Source organism: Rhopalosiphum padi, chromosome 1 (assembly GCF_020882245.1).
Source record: "Rhopalosiphum padi isolate XX-2018 chromosome 1, ASM2088224v1, whole genome shotgun sequence".
NCBI lineage: Eukaryota > Metazoa > Arthropoda > Insecta > Hemiptera > Aphididae > Rhopalosiphum > Rhopalosiphum padi.
The window spans coordinates 39,559,162-39,571,486 of record NC_083597.1 but is presented as its reverse complement, the minus strand read 5'-3'; the positions used below and the strand labels follow the sequence as shown (position 1 = coordinate 39,571,486).

General features: G+C 28.5%; 2 protein-coding genes and 1 long non-coding RNA gene across 7 annotated transcripts; all 3 read left to right on the top strand.

Moving 5' to 3' along the window:
- Nucleotides 1–853: 853 nt before the first annotated feature.
- Nucleotides 854–1,965, top strand: LOC132921826 (uncharacterized). Its single transcript, XR_009660957.1, has 3 exons — nt 854–1,071; nt 1,159–1,358; nt 1,460–1,965. It is a non-coding gene; the product is annotated as an uncharacterized LOC132921826 (long non-coding RNA).
- A 308-nt stretch (nt 1,966–2,273) lies between these two features.
- Nucleotides 2,274–2,630, top strand: LOC132925726 (GSK3-beta interaction protein-like). Its single transcript, XM_060990098.1, has one exon. It carries the CDS (start codon nt 2,274–2,276, stop codon nt 2,628–2,630), a length of 357 nt encoding a protein of 118 aa, XP_060846081.1.
- Nucleotides 2,488–11,008, top strand: LOC132921802 (phosphatidylinositol 4-phosphate 5-kinase type-1 alpha-like). 5 transcript variants are annotated; one of them, XM_060985019.1, is made up of 4 exons: nt 2,488–2,696; nt 7,324–8,599; nt 8,662–9,011; nt 10,176–11,008. In XM_060985019.1, exons 1-4 carry the CDS (start codon nt 2,636–2,638, stop codon nt 10,280–10,282), a joined length of 1,794 nt encoding a protein of 597 aa, XP_060841002.1. In that variant the 5' UTR covers nt 2,488–2,635; the 3' UTR covers nt 10,283–11,008. The 5 variants fall into 5 exon arrangements, with proteins under 5 accessions (XP_060841002.1, XP_060841025.1, XP_060841015.1 ...); XM_060985042.1 differs by lacking the exon at nt 10,176–11,008 and adding an exon at nt 9,753–10,155 and having other exon boundaries at nt 8,662–8,915; XM_060985032.1 differs by lacking the exon at nt 10,176–11,008 and adding an exon at nt 9,753–10,155.
- Nucleotides 11,009–12,325: the final 1,317 nt, after the last annotated feature.

Here is a 12,325-nt window from a genome sequence, read left to right as displayed (position 1 = left end):
TCGAAAAACGTAATAAAAAAAAACCTTGCGAGATCAATTATATATATTTAATAAATATAGGTATTATCTATACATTCTATATGCACGTCATATATTAGCTTAAAAATCGTATAATCTCTCTGAAATCTGTAAATTTGTTATCCGTTGACGGCGACCGCATTGTAACAATAATACTATTTAATATTATTATGGGTAGGTAATTAGTATACCACCTACACACGTTTCCTGCTGTGAGTACCTATCTATTTGCTGTACTATTATACCTATATTGTATATTTTATGAAATATGTTTGTTCAAGAAAACACGTAAGAAACCGTGGCTTTTCTTGCATAATCATTTAATATACTTACTTAGATATCATTCTCTCTTCGTAATCAAAAATACCTATAATGGTGTATTTAGATTTTCGACATATTAATAAATAAATTTCCTAATACGGTCTTTATAGGTACGATAGTCGTGGGTGGGTTGTCTACTGTTTCGGTATATTGTTTATATACTATAGGTTATTGTCTATTACCTTATATCTACTAATAAATATAATTATTCTGCTAACGCGGTGGCGTTTAACGATATCATATAATAATAATAACAATACAATATAATATATTTTTTACGATCGCATTTCGATTTATTAATTATTCGTGTACGATAAACTGCAGTAGGTAGTTTAGGTGCCATAAAGCCGATAAAATAACAAAAAATAAGACGCGCGTGCAGGAATATATATAGGTACCTAGCTAACCTTGCTATATGATGGCTATAGCTATCTAATATCGCGTTCGGAGACGTTTTAGGTCGTCGCCGACGTAGCTGTATAATATAATCATGACATTATTATTTCACGCAGACACTTTCTACACAAAGTGTATGTCGGTGCCCACCTATGCCAACTAGGTGTACGGTAATACGGTGTACACTGGTGTACTGCGAGAGGTAGGTGCTGCATTTGGTTGTCCATTACCTACGTACAGAGAGCTGTACGCCCATTTACCGTTTTTTAAATCGTATCTATTGCATAGTCACTGCAGCGTACCTAGTCCGGGCGGCTAGTCGCGCGTCGTTCGATCGTAAGTACCCACTATATATAATGTATACGTGACGAGAAACTCGAATCGACCAAATTTCGTGATCTAAATCGTTTTTTTTTTACTTAGATTATTTGTGTCGTAATATTATATACCGCGGTCTCACGATTTTCGTTCGGATCACAAACATATCACTTACACATCGTAATATAATGGAATGTATATAATAATATATAGGTAGGTAGGTCGGTCATATCTGCAGTGTATCGCGGCGATCTCGAAAAATCGAAAAATTGTCGATCGTTTCGCTTTCATGTCATACATAGCAAGTAGGTATCTACTATATATATATATGAAAACGTAGATGCAACTGAAAATCTATTGAGTTCTTTCGAAATGCGTTTATTTTTACATTTTTTTTTTTTTGTAGAATTTGCAAACGTAAAAAAGAATTCGTTCGACGTATACATAACATTAATATGTTATTATAATATTCACCTATTCGAGGCGGAATGAAACAAATATATTAATGCTGTGCGAAGTGGGACGGATATGCGCGAGTGTACATGAAATCTGGCTGAATCCGCGCAGTCCGGCGGTGGCGGCGACAGACGGTGTTTTCAAAAGTGAAATAAATGAAAAATGGTTCATCATCGATCGTCGCTAACTTCAACAACCGAAACCGTTCCTATTATCAACACCTGTGATTCATGAAGACTAGTGATAATTTTTCGGGTTCTGTTATTATTTTGTAGATATTTAGTCATTGTATAATATTATTATTATTATTATTATTATGTGTTTTTTAAATGTCGCGAAAATGTTCTGTTATAGAATTCACTCGACGAGTTTTTTTTTGTGTTAAAACGGATGGCACAACCGTTCCCGCCCTTTCCTTTAGATTACCTGGTCGACCTTTGAACAAAACACCCACCCGTAAGTTATTTTGCCCTATCCAAAAATTCTTCTTAGATCAAGTTTACCAAATCTGTTGTGTGCATCCCAATACACAAATGATTTGCCCAGCTTTCGACCGCCTTTTATTATTTTTTGATTCTGGTTTGGCCGTCGTTTATATAATTGTATGTATCTAATATTCAAGCCGTTTGCGTCCTTCAACTTAAAACATTTTTTTTTTTAGGTTAGGCTAAACATTGTTAACCTTGGCTTAAACTGGTTCATCTTGATTGTTGTTACCAAGACGTTAATGAGTTTTTTGTATATATTTCAGGTGAATCACTTACATGGAAAAGCCACTTGATTGGTACGCTGAAGCAAAGTCTGTGATTGAGAGCGAGTTATCCCTGTTGAATCACATTAGTATATCGTCCTTGACAGTAACTGACGGTGTATATTTGAATATTGAAACACTTGAAAATCAACAGTTTTGTGTGCTCTTGAACAAACAAGGATTCCGAGTTGTCGCCAAAGCTTTTGATCAAGACACTAATAACTCGCAACTCTGTTACGAAACTCACTTTGCGCTATTGTCTAATATCAGCAAAGGCTATTGTCAACGATTCAATGAGTTAGTAGCTGTTAAATTGAATGAAATTGCTGGGTCATGCAAAGATATAGATAATCAAAAAGAAAAAGCTTAAGCAAAATGGCTACTAATGATATCAGACCCGCTGTTGAAGAACAGATTGAATCAGCACTTGAAAAGGGTGAGTTAAATATTATTGATATGTATAATAATATATTGTTCTTATATTTAAAATAATTAATTTTAACATTCATTAAGCGACAATTGTTTTGAGTAATTGAGTGATAATGGTATTGGTTGTAATGATTATTACTAAATTTCACATTATTTTATATTTATGTACAGTAATATTTTAATATTGTTATTAGTAACGGTGTCGTAAGTGTTCTACTTATTATACTGACAAATATTTATAGGGTTACAAAAAATTAAAAATTAGGTAGATACCTATTTAAAAAAAAAAAAAAATTAATTATATGAACTGTATTAAATATATAATTAATAAATATTAATGTTTTAAAAAATATTGTTATCTATATTAAAATAATAATACCAAATTAATTACTCAAAAGCTTGTTTTCATGTCATTAAGAAAATCTTTGAATATTGATTCATTTAACAGATGCATAATGCATAGATCTTCAACTGCTTCAAATAGGAAGTGTCGTATTGACTCATTTATCATGATTTTGTTTCATAATACTCCATACAATTTCAATGTGCTAGGTATGGGTTCTAGTTTGTTGATCTACATAATTTATAGTGTGATAAATAGTTGTATGGATTAATAAAGTCGATTCAAAATTATGTATGCTTTTCATTTATCCCTGCAGTAGGTGGGCAGACCCTAGTTCTACTTATCTTACAATGGGAAAAAAGGTTTACAAAATCACATGATTATCGTAGTGGGAGATTACCGGTAGATCGCTAAAGAACATTTATAGCAATTATAATAGATCACTTATTACATCTGTTCTCCATTGACCATTATTTAGTATTTATAAAATTATTTGTATAATTTATTTATATTATTTATAAACAAAATTATGAATGAAGTAGATATTAATTTAGTTTTCCTAGACTACACTTAGTAATTATAATGAAATTGGTAGGCATAAACTAACACAATATAAGCCATTGCCAACAATATTAAATGACCTTACTAAAAAATGTTTATATTATTATACCTATAGGTAAATAAAAAAAATATTTTATTAAACATAAATCATTAATAGCATTGATTAAACTTATGTGCAACCATGTTTAATCAATTGTTAGATTTCTATAATAGATATTTACTTTTCTCAATTACCTGTATGTCTATACTTATACATATTTTGTTAGCACTTACTATAGGGAATTTATCAAATTAATAATTGTATACAAAATATTAACTTTATTATTATTTACTATTTGATATAATACTTAAATATTATGATATATTAAAGTTTTTAATATTAGTATATATGTTTTCTTTCATATATACGTTATGGGATGGGTTATTAAACTGTTATTATTATTGCTTTTTCTCATATTGATCAATGGTTATTGCCTGGCATTTTAGATTAATTAAGATTTCAGAATTTGTATGGTAAATAAATATAGTGGTCAATTTTATGGAAATTGGTTGACATTACCACATTTATAATTGAGTTTACATTGTAGGTATCAAATGGTTATTTATAATAAATAGATTAAATTTATTAAACTATAATATACATTTAGAAAATATAAATTAAAATTGAGCTTCAAAATTACAAAGTTCAAATATTATATATTTAAATTTAAAAGTTAATTCAACTTCTAATGACTATTATTAGTAAGTTAATAAATAATAATAATGTTCTAAATTGTTTGTGCAAGTTTCATTTATTAACACCTATTAGAGATGAATGAATAAACATTTTAAAACAAATTGTATGCCTATTTTAATATGAAACATACAACTTAGTAGAAAAACAGTTTGGTGTTACATATTTTTGTTTTAATTAATCAATTCATAAATTCATCTTAACATAATCTTGTTTGTATTGAAATTGGGGTTTGTGAAAATAATCTTGATCTCTTTGTCATAAATGACTTTTTAATCCTGGAATGGATTTTTTTAATGTATAGGTATTATGTAGGTTGCACTCCTGGTTATAACTACTGGGCATAGTTTTGTAAAAAAAAAAATTCCAACCCCTAAAATGTCTATATTTTAATTTTTTCTTAAAAGATGACACTTGTGTTTTATTATTAAAATATTTATGAATAATGGATGTCCTCGGGGATTAATTTTTTCTTAATTTTTAGGTATTATGATACATTATAAATGTTTAAATAAATGATTAATTATTATATTTAAAAATGTTAGTACATTTGAGATAATATAATATTTAAATTTTAGATGTACATAGGCCTTTTTTCAGGGTGTACATAACACCAACATAAAACATTATTTTAAGAGTTAAATATTCCGATAAAATATATGTGTTTTGGCAATTCTTTTATTATTTCACTTCTCACTTTTTCTTCTTCATATTTTAGTGTATAGTCTTATTTGTTTATTCCCTTTTTGTATAAACTTAGACCATTCAATAACATATTGATATCTTTTCTAAGCAACATTTTTTGAGCATAAAATTAATAGTATGTCAGCCAAATTTAATTTTAATGTTTACCATTTCATAGCTGAAGAAAAAAGCTAAAAGCTTCAATCTTTTATTACATATATGTACAGTAGTTTATTTTTATGCAGACTGCCATGTAGCGTCAATAAATTGTTTAGACTGATTCAAAAGTTATCCCTAAAGACATCTCTTTTTGGGATTTTGCCTTGTATCCTTTGATCTGGACAAACACTTCTGCTCAAATTTCTCAGCATACATGGTGCATTAATGCATTTTTTGGTATATATTTCATAAATATTTAAAATGTATGTAAAAGTTATATTTTCAAAAAATATGATTAAATGTTAAAAGACATAGTAACATTTTATACTAATATTAGCACTAAGTAATTTTTTTATTTTTTTTCTAAACATATTTTTAATTTTAATTATGTACAATGTACATCTAAAAAATCATTTATAACATATTAATTATACTTAATGAAAGTCTATACATATTTGTCTTCGAGTCTATTTTCCCAAAAGTAATAGTTGGGATAATTTATTAATGGTTTAAAATGGTCTCGTGCGTTTCGTGTTTTCAAGGTTTAATGGAGGGTAATCGTAATATACTGAATAGTAAGAAAGCTTGAAACTACCATACATTACCTCTTTTATTGTTAAGAAATATTAATCGTTGCGTTGTATTGTTGTATACTTGAAAGCTCGTGTTAACCGGCGTATTTTACAAAGACAAATTTAGCACATTTTATATTGTTATACTGATCGTTCAGCGTTCTACACCAATACAAGTTGTGCCTTAACACGCATAATATGTGTAGTCTTGAGTTACGAGTATGTGGGTAAGACCGTATTTTTAGAATTTTCCTATAAACCATTATTAATAACAATTTTCGCCATCACTAGATAGTGATTTATTTATATTCGTAGTTAAAATATAATTTTTAAACACTTTTAAAGTGTTAGTGTAAACGTTAAACCAAACAAAACGGCTTTCCTTCAGAGTAGGTAATTGACAGAGGTATTGTAGAAAAAATCTCGTCTTTAATTTCAACTAGGGTCTTATTTTCATGACTGGTATGATTTTAACTATTATTATCAAACGTCTATGACGTAGTATTACTCCCATATACAGTGTAGAAATATCATGTAATAATAGTTCAGGAATCAGGTTAAACTAAACTATATGATTGATATTTATGATCCTACTTACATACGCATCGTCTTATCTGTCTATGACTACACTAAAAACGACAAGTAATTATTTTCAATTTTATCGAATTTATAAATGATAACTCAGATAAGTCGTTCTGCGGCGTCGAATGACATTTAATCATTTCGACTTCACTGTGTGCTCGTGACCGTCAGTCAACTTTTCTAAGACATAGTTTTTCATTCATAAATCATAAAATGTATTTAAAACTGTTACTTCGACTATGATTAATTTCTTTAAATGTCTAATTTTTTTTGTAAGATGCCATAAAATTTCGGGTAAGACTTTAATTGTACGAGTAGTTTGATACTGTACCTACGAATTATATGTTTATACATATAATATGTTAGCACGCAACACGGCTTTAGAAACACATATTATATAGTATACCGCAGTTGTGTCAGCTATATTCGTCAATCGACATTCGACCTATTGCCATGTTTTCGAGAACGTGGACGGCGCTATACAATTTTCTTTGTTGGGACAGTCGGTCGATGATTGTTTTTTCAATGAGGTATTTATTAATGATGTTTTGGAATGAAATTTACTCTAGTCCAAAAGCACGTAATAATATCGAAAAATTAAGACTGTGTATTGCATAGTGTTATAAACCGCAGACGAAGACTGCAAATTATAATGTGAAACTTGATGTTTTGTATTCTAGAGTTACAGTTTTAAATTTTTATTTAGATTTAATACAGTTAGGGGAAGTGAGTAAAGTGAATCAGTCTTATGTGCCGTCCTCGTTTAGAAACTATGAAAACTATTTATATTATTTATTTATGTATAGAACATGTAAACTACTTTAGATATATTAGAACCTTAGAAAAATAAAAATAAATCATGTTTAGAATAGATTATTAAATAATTATAATTTGTATGAGTCCATATTGTACATATATATGTTTGTTATTTATTATATATTTATTTTGTTATAGGTTTTTGACAATTTCTAATACTGATTTTATTTTATGACTGTTTTAGATGTTGCTACTGAAAAAGACATCTCAATTGCTGAACAAGATGATCTCCAAGCCAAAGAAAAAGAAAAGAAACTTGGACATAGAAGAGTGGGTGTTGATGGAGAAATCACCTATAAGAAAATTCAAACTGGTCAAATTATGGGTTCAATACAACTGGGAATACAGCATGCAGTAGGAGGCCTTGCTTCAAAGCCTGAACGTGATTTGCTTATGCAAGATTTTATGACTGTTGAAACAACAGTTTTTCCAAGTGATGGAACTAATCACACTCCAGCTCACCACTATCCAGAGTTTATTTTTAAGACATACGCTCCAATTGCATTCCGTTATTTCAGAGACTTATTCGGTATTCAGCCAGATGATTATCTTATATCGTTTTGTAACTCGCCACTTCGTGAACTGTCCAACCCGGGTGCTAGTGGATCAATATTTTACCTCACACGGGATGATGAATTTATCATGAAAACTGTACAGCACAAGGAAGGTGAATTTTTACAAAAACTACTTCCTGGATACTACATGAATTTGAATCAGAATCCAAGAACTTTGCTGCCAAAATTTTTCGGTCTTTATTGTTATCAATGCAATTCAAAAAACATTAGATTAGTAGCTATGAACAATTTACTACCTTCTAACATAAAAATGCACCAAAAGTATGATCTGAAAGGTTCAACTTACAAAAGAAAAGCTTCCAAAGATGAAAGACAAAAATCATCGCCTACATTTAAAGATTTAGACTTTAAAGAACATCATCCCGATGGTATTTTTTTGGAGCCTGATACCCACTCAGCTCTTCTCAAAACTATGCAAAGAGATTGTCGAGTACTAGAAAGTTTTAAAATAATGGATTACAGTCTTTTAGTGGGTGTTCATAATGTTGATCTTGCTCAGAGAGAGAAAGAAGAACGACGGGTGGCACGGTTACGCAAGGCTGTGGAAACTGATGCAGATACTTTATCAGAAACGTCTACTCTAAGTCGAACAGCTGAAGCCAACCGGCAGCGTTTGATGGCTCATTCAACCGCAATGGAAAGTATTCAGGCAGACACTGGAACTTCGTCAGATGAAGATTGTGCTTCGCCTAGAGGAGGCATACCTGCTAGAAGTGGAAGTGGTGATAGCTTATTACTATTTGTTGGAATTATTGATATATTACAAAGTTATCGACTAAAGAAAAAACTAGAGCATACGTTCAAAGCCATCATTCACGATGGTGATTCTGTTTCTGTACATAGACCTGATTTCTATGCCACTAGATTTTTGGACTTCATGACCAAGTATGTAAAATGTATATTTAATTATTTATCCATTCATTGAATTCAATTTTTTGTAATTTTAGATCTGTGTTCAAGAAACTTTTGTGTCCTCTAAAACGTTCACCATCCAAGCGACGCAGTATGTCGCGTACACGTACGCGTGATCAAACCGATGCGGAAGGCACATTTTCTACATGTTCAACACCACCTCCAGCATTTGAGGATGCTATTCGTCGTGACTTTGTGTACGACAAACGTTCCAGCATGACTCGCATACGTCGTCCATCTCCAGGAATGCGCAATGATGGCCCTTCTGGCTCGTCGCACGCCGGCGAGAGTAAGTCGTCTACATTGAGTGTGGGATCGGGCAGCACTACATCCGGCATCGGGGGTTCAGCAGGCAGACAATCTGTGGAAGCCACATGGACGGAAGGTACACCTAGCTACACGGAGTCTTCAAGCAGCGCCGACATGGCTTCAGATACCATACAAATGGCAATTTTGGGGGGTGATCTTAAATCATTAGAAATGACACACTTATAAGTTATAGAATGTTACTTATAGTCTAATCGGAACAGATTTTATTGGATTTAAACCTTATAATTATTTATCTAGATTGAATTAAACCTGAATAGTCAGTATACCAAGATTTAATTAACTATTACTAGTGTAGGATATTTTTCATTTGGATATATGTATTTTTACATAAACATTTTAATTTTTCCTTCGTTATGAGATGCACTTTGATGATTGCTTATCAGAATTAGAACAGTATTATTATATTACTCATTTGGTATATGCTATTAGATAGTATTGTGCAGACAAGCATTAATGTGATTAATAAACTTGCCAATTTCGAACAAAGATCTGCTAAAGTCATATGATCCGATTGGACTGTGAAATTTGACAAATTGTTTTTATTTATTTTTTAAAAAATTGTATAGCTGCTGAGCCCCTTTTGTTGGATCTCTTAATAATAAGTCCTAAACCCTAAAATATAATTATAAAAGACAATTTTAAACGCTTCTGAATAGAATATATTTAGCAACAGCACAAAATTCTCACTTTTCAAAATTATAAAAATTTAAAAGAAAACATTTTTTATTAGTTATTATTATTTATATAATGACTAAAAAAAATTCAATATTTTATACACTTATATTGTTTATTATAGATGGTACCACTTTGGTTGAGAACCGCTTCCAGCGGATGAAACTCAATGTGATGGCTCGTGTATTTAGGTTATCACAAACTGAAAAATAACCTAACTTAGGTTTAAATAATAAATAATTATAAATAAATGTTATTTATTACTATTATTACTACTATTATTATAATTATAATTATTATTATTATTATTATTATTATTAAATATTATTATAATTATAAATTACGCCTACCGCCTACGTAATAACATAAGTATACCTAAAAGAATAAACAATTTTCCATTGTGTTCGTATCAACCGCCTAAACGGATTTAGTACAGTATTCATAATTTTAAACAATTTTAGACTCATGTATGATCTTTTGAGAATTAAATGTTTTCAAAAAAAAAATAAAAACGCAAAAAAAAATCATCTTTAATTTTTATTTCCAGAATCTGCAAATTGTTTCCTGATGTTTACTAGACACTGTATGGTGAAAACGTGTTCAAATAGTGTTTCAGCATCATTGGATGGAAATTCAATGATGATTATGATGTAATGGTTGTTTTGAGTTGAAATATTTTGCTGTAAGATGGTTAGTTGATTTTATTAATGTTTTTGTATTATTTCTGGGAAGATGAAAGTCTGATGTCGATCTCATTTCTTTTAATCTCATTTTTTATTTTGTTATATTTCTTTTTCGTCAATATTGAACTATATTTGAGAATTTTGTATTTTGTTGGATATAATGATTATAGGTCTCGGTTAAAAAAATAACTTCCATTGTTATTGCCTTTTTCATTTACATACTATATAATATAATTACTGTTATTTGTAAACATTATACAGTGTAGAAAAATTATTTTTTATAAATGTTTATGAAGACTTTAATTATATAATAATTAATTTACTATCACAATTATTGGAATAGAATAAAATTTGATCCACACTCAACCTAATCCTTGACTCTTGAGGTAAGTACAACGTTGGAAGTTAAAAATATATTATGCTTTTAGAAAAATTCTTTCAATATATTGTTTCGTGAAAATAAGGAAACTTTCTATTATAAAGAAGAATATTCTTTTTTGAAATAAATCAGTTAAAATTACTTATATATAAAATAATCACTTTTTTAATAATTTTAAAGTCATTTTACAAATTTATAAGTATGAGTGAATGTTCTTTTATACTGTTTAAAAAACACTAAGTATAATTTTTGTTATAAATGTATGTTGGTTGTCAAAATTTTTTGTTCCTTTTATTAAACTATTTGAATATTTGTAAATTTTATCTTTTTTTTAATCATTTAAACATAATATTTTTAACTACAGTTAGATTTTGTTGTTACTACGAAGTATGAACTATAAGCAAAATTTTGTTGAGTTTTTATAACTATTTGGTTCTATTGAAATCAGCTCATGTCATACGATACTCAAATTTAAAATAAATTAAAATACTAGTGTTTTATTTCGAAAAATGTACTAATTTTTAAATATTTTATAAAAAAAAAAGTACTAGTATTTTTGATAATACTACAAAAATATAATATGTAATAATCTTTTAAATTATATTAACCTAAACTCTAGTCTTTAGGTATAAATTGTATTCTCATGGTTGTATCAGTACTCATGTGGAGTTTTTATAGGTATAATAGTATAGTATAGGTAATTTTACAGTCTGATATTTTCCAACAATTATAGCTTATTAGCCTATAGGTTTTTTAGTATTTTACTTCTTAATTCATACCACGGTTTTCTATGCAAGTTGGATTATGATGTCTTGCTGCTTGTCCAAAAGGTGACTGAATTAATAGTGCTAATATATATAGACAGTGGACACACATGATATTAACATGTAAAATACGCTAGATAAATAGGTTGTTTATCATTTAAATTATTAAACAAAATATTTTAATTACTAAATATTTACTTTTTAGTTATTTTTATCTATAAAAAGTAAAAACCGGAAAAAAATTCTTATACATTTTACACTTAAAGTAGGTATGTACAAAATTAAAAATACTGTAATTTGAATAAATAAAATGCTAATAGTTTAATATTTTTATTAATAATTATTATTAATTAATATATAATATATATATTATATACTAATAATATTAAAATACATATTTATCGTGTTTAGTAGCTACTGTCTTGGTCAAATTCAAATAATTCAATATATACAGAATCCACTTTGTTTTTATAAATTTCAAAATATTAATTGGCAATTACATACAGTAATTAATTTTTATACTAGTGTTTTGAATATAAATAATTTTAGTAGATTCATTTGGTGTAAAATAAAAATAAAAATAAGGAAAAGTAATATTTACATTATTTTTTAATCATCAACTGTCAAATAGTTTTTGAAACATTTAATATGATGGAATATTTTAATCAGGGATGGAAAACGATTTTAATTTTTCCTTTTTCGCATTGTTTATTGATTTAAAAAACTATTCTTATTGTTTAAATTTATTGATAATTTCGTTTTCGTCTTTTTTTTATATTCTTATAACTTATAAGACATAAGTTATTATAGTATCATTAATATCGCGCAATATAAGTAGATACAAAAAATAAAATAATTAAAATGTATTGTT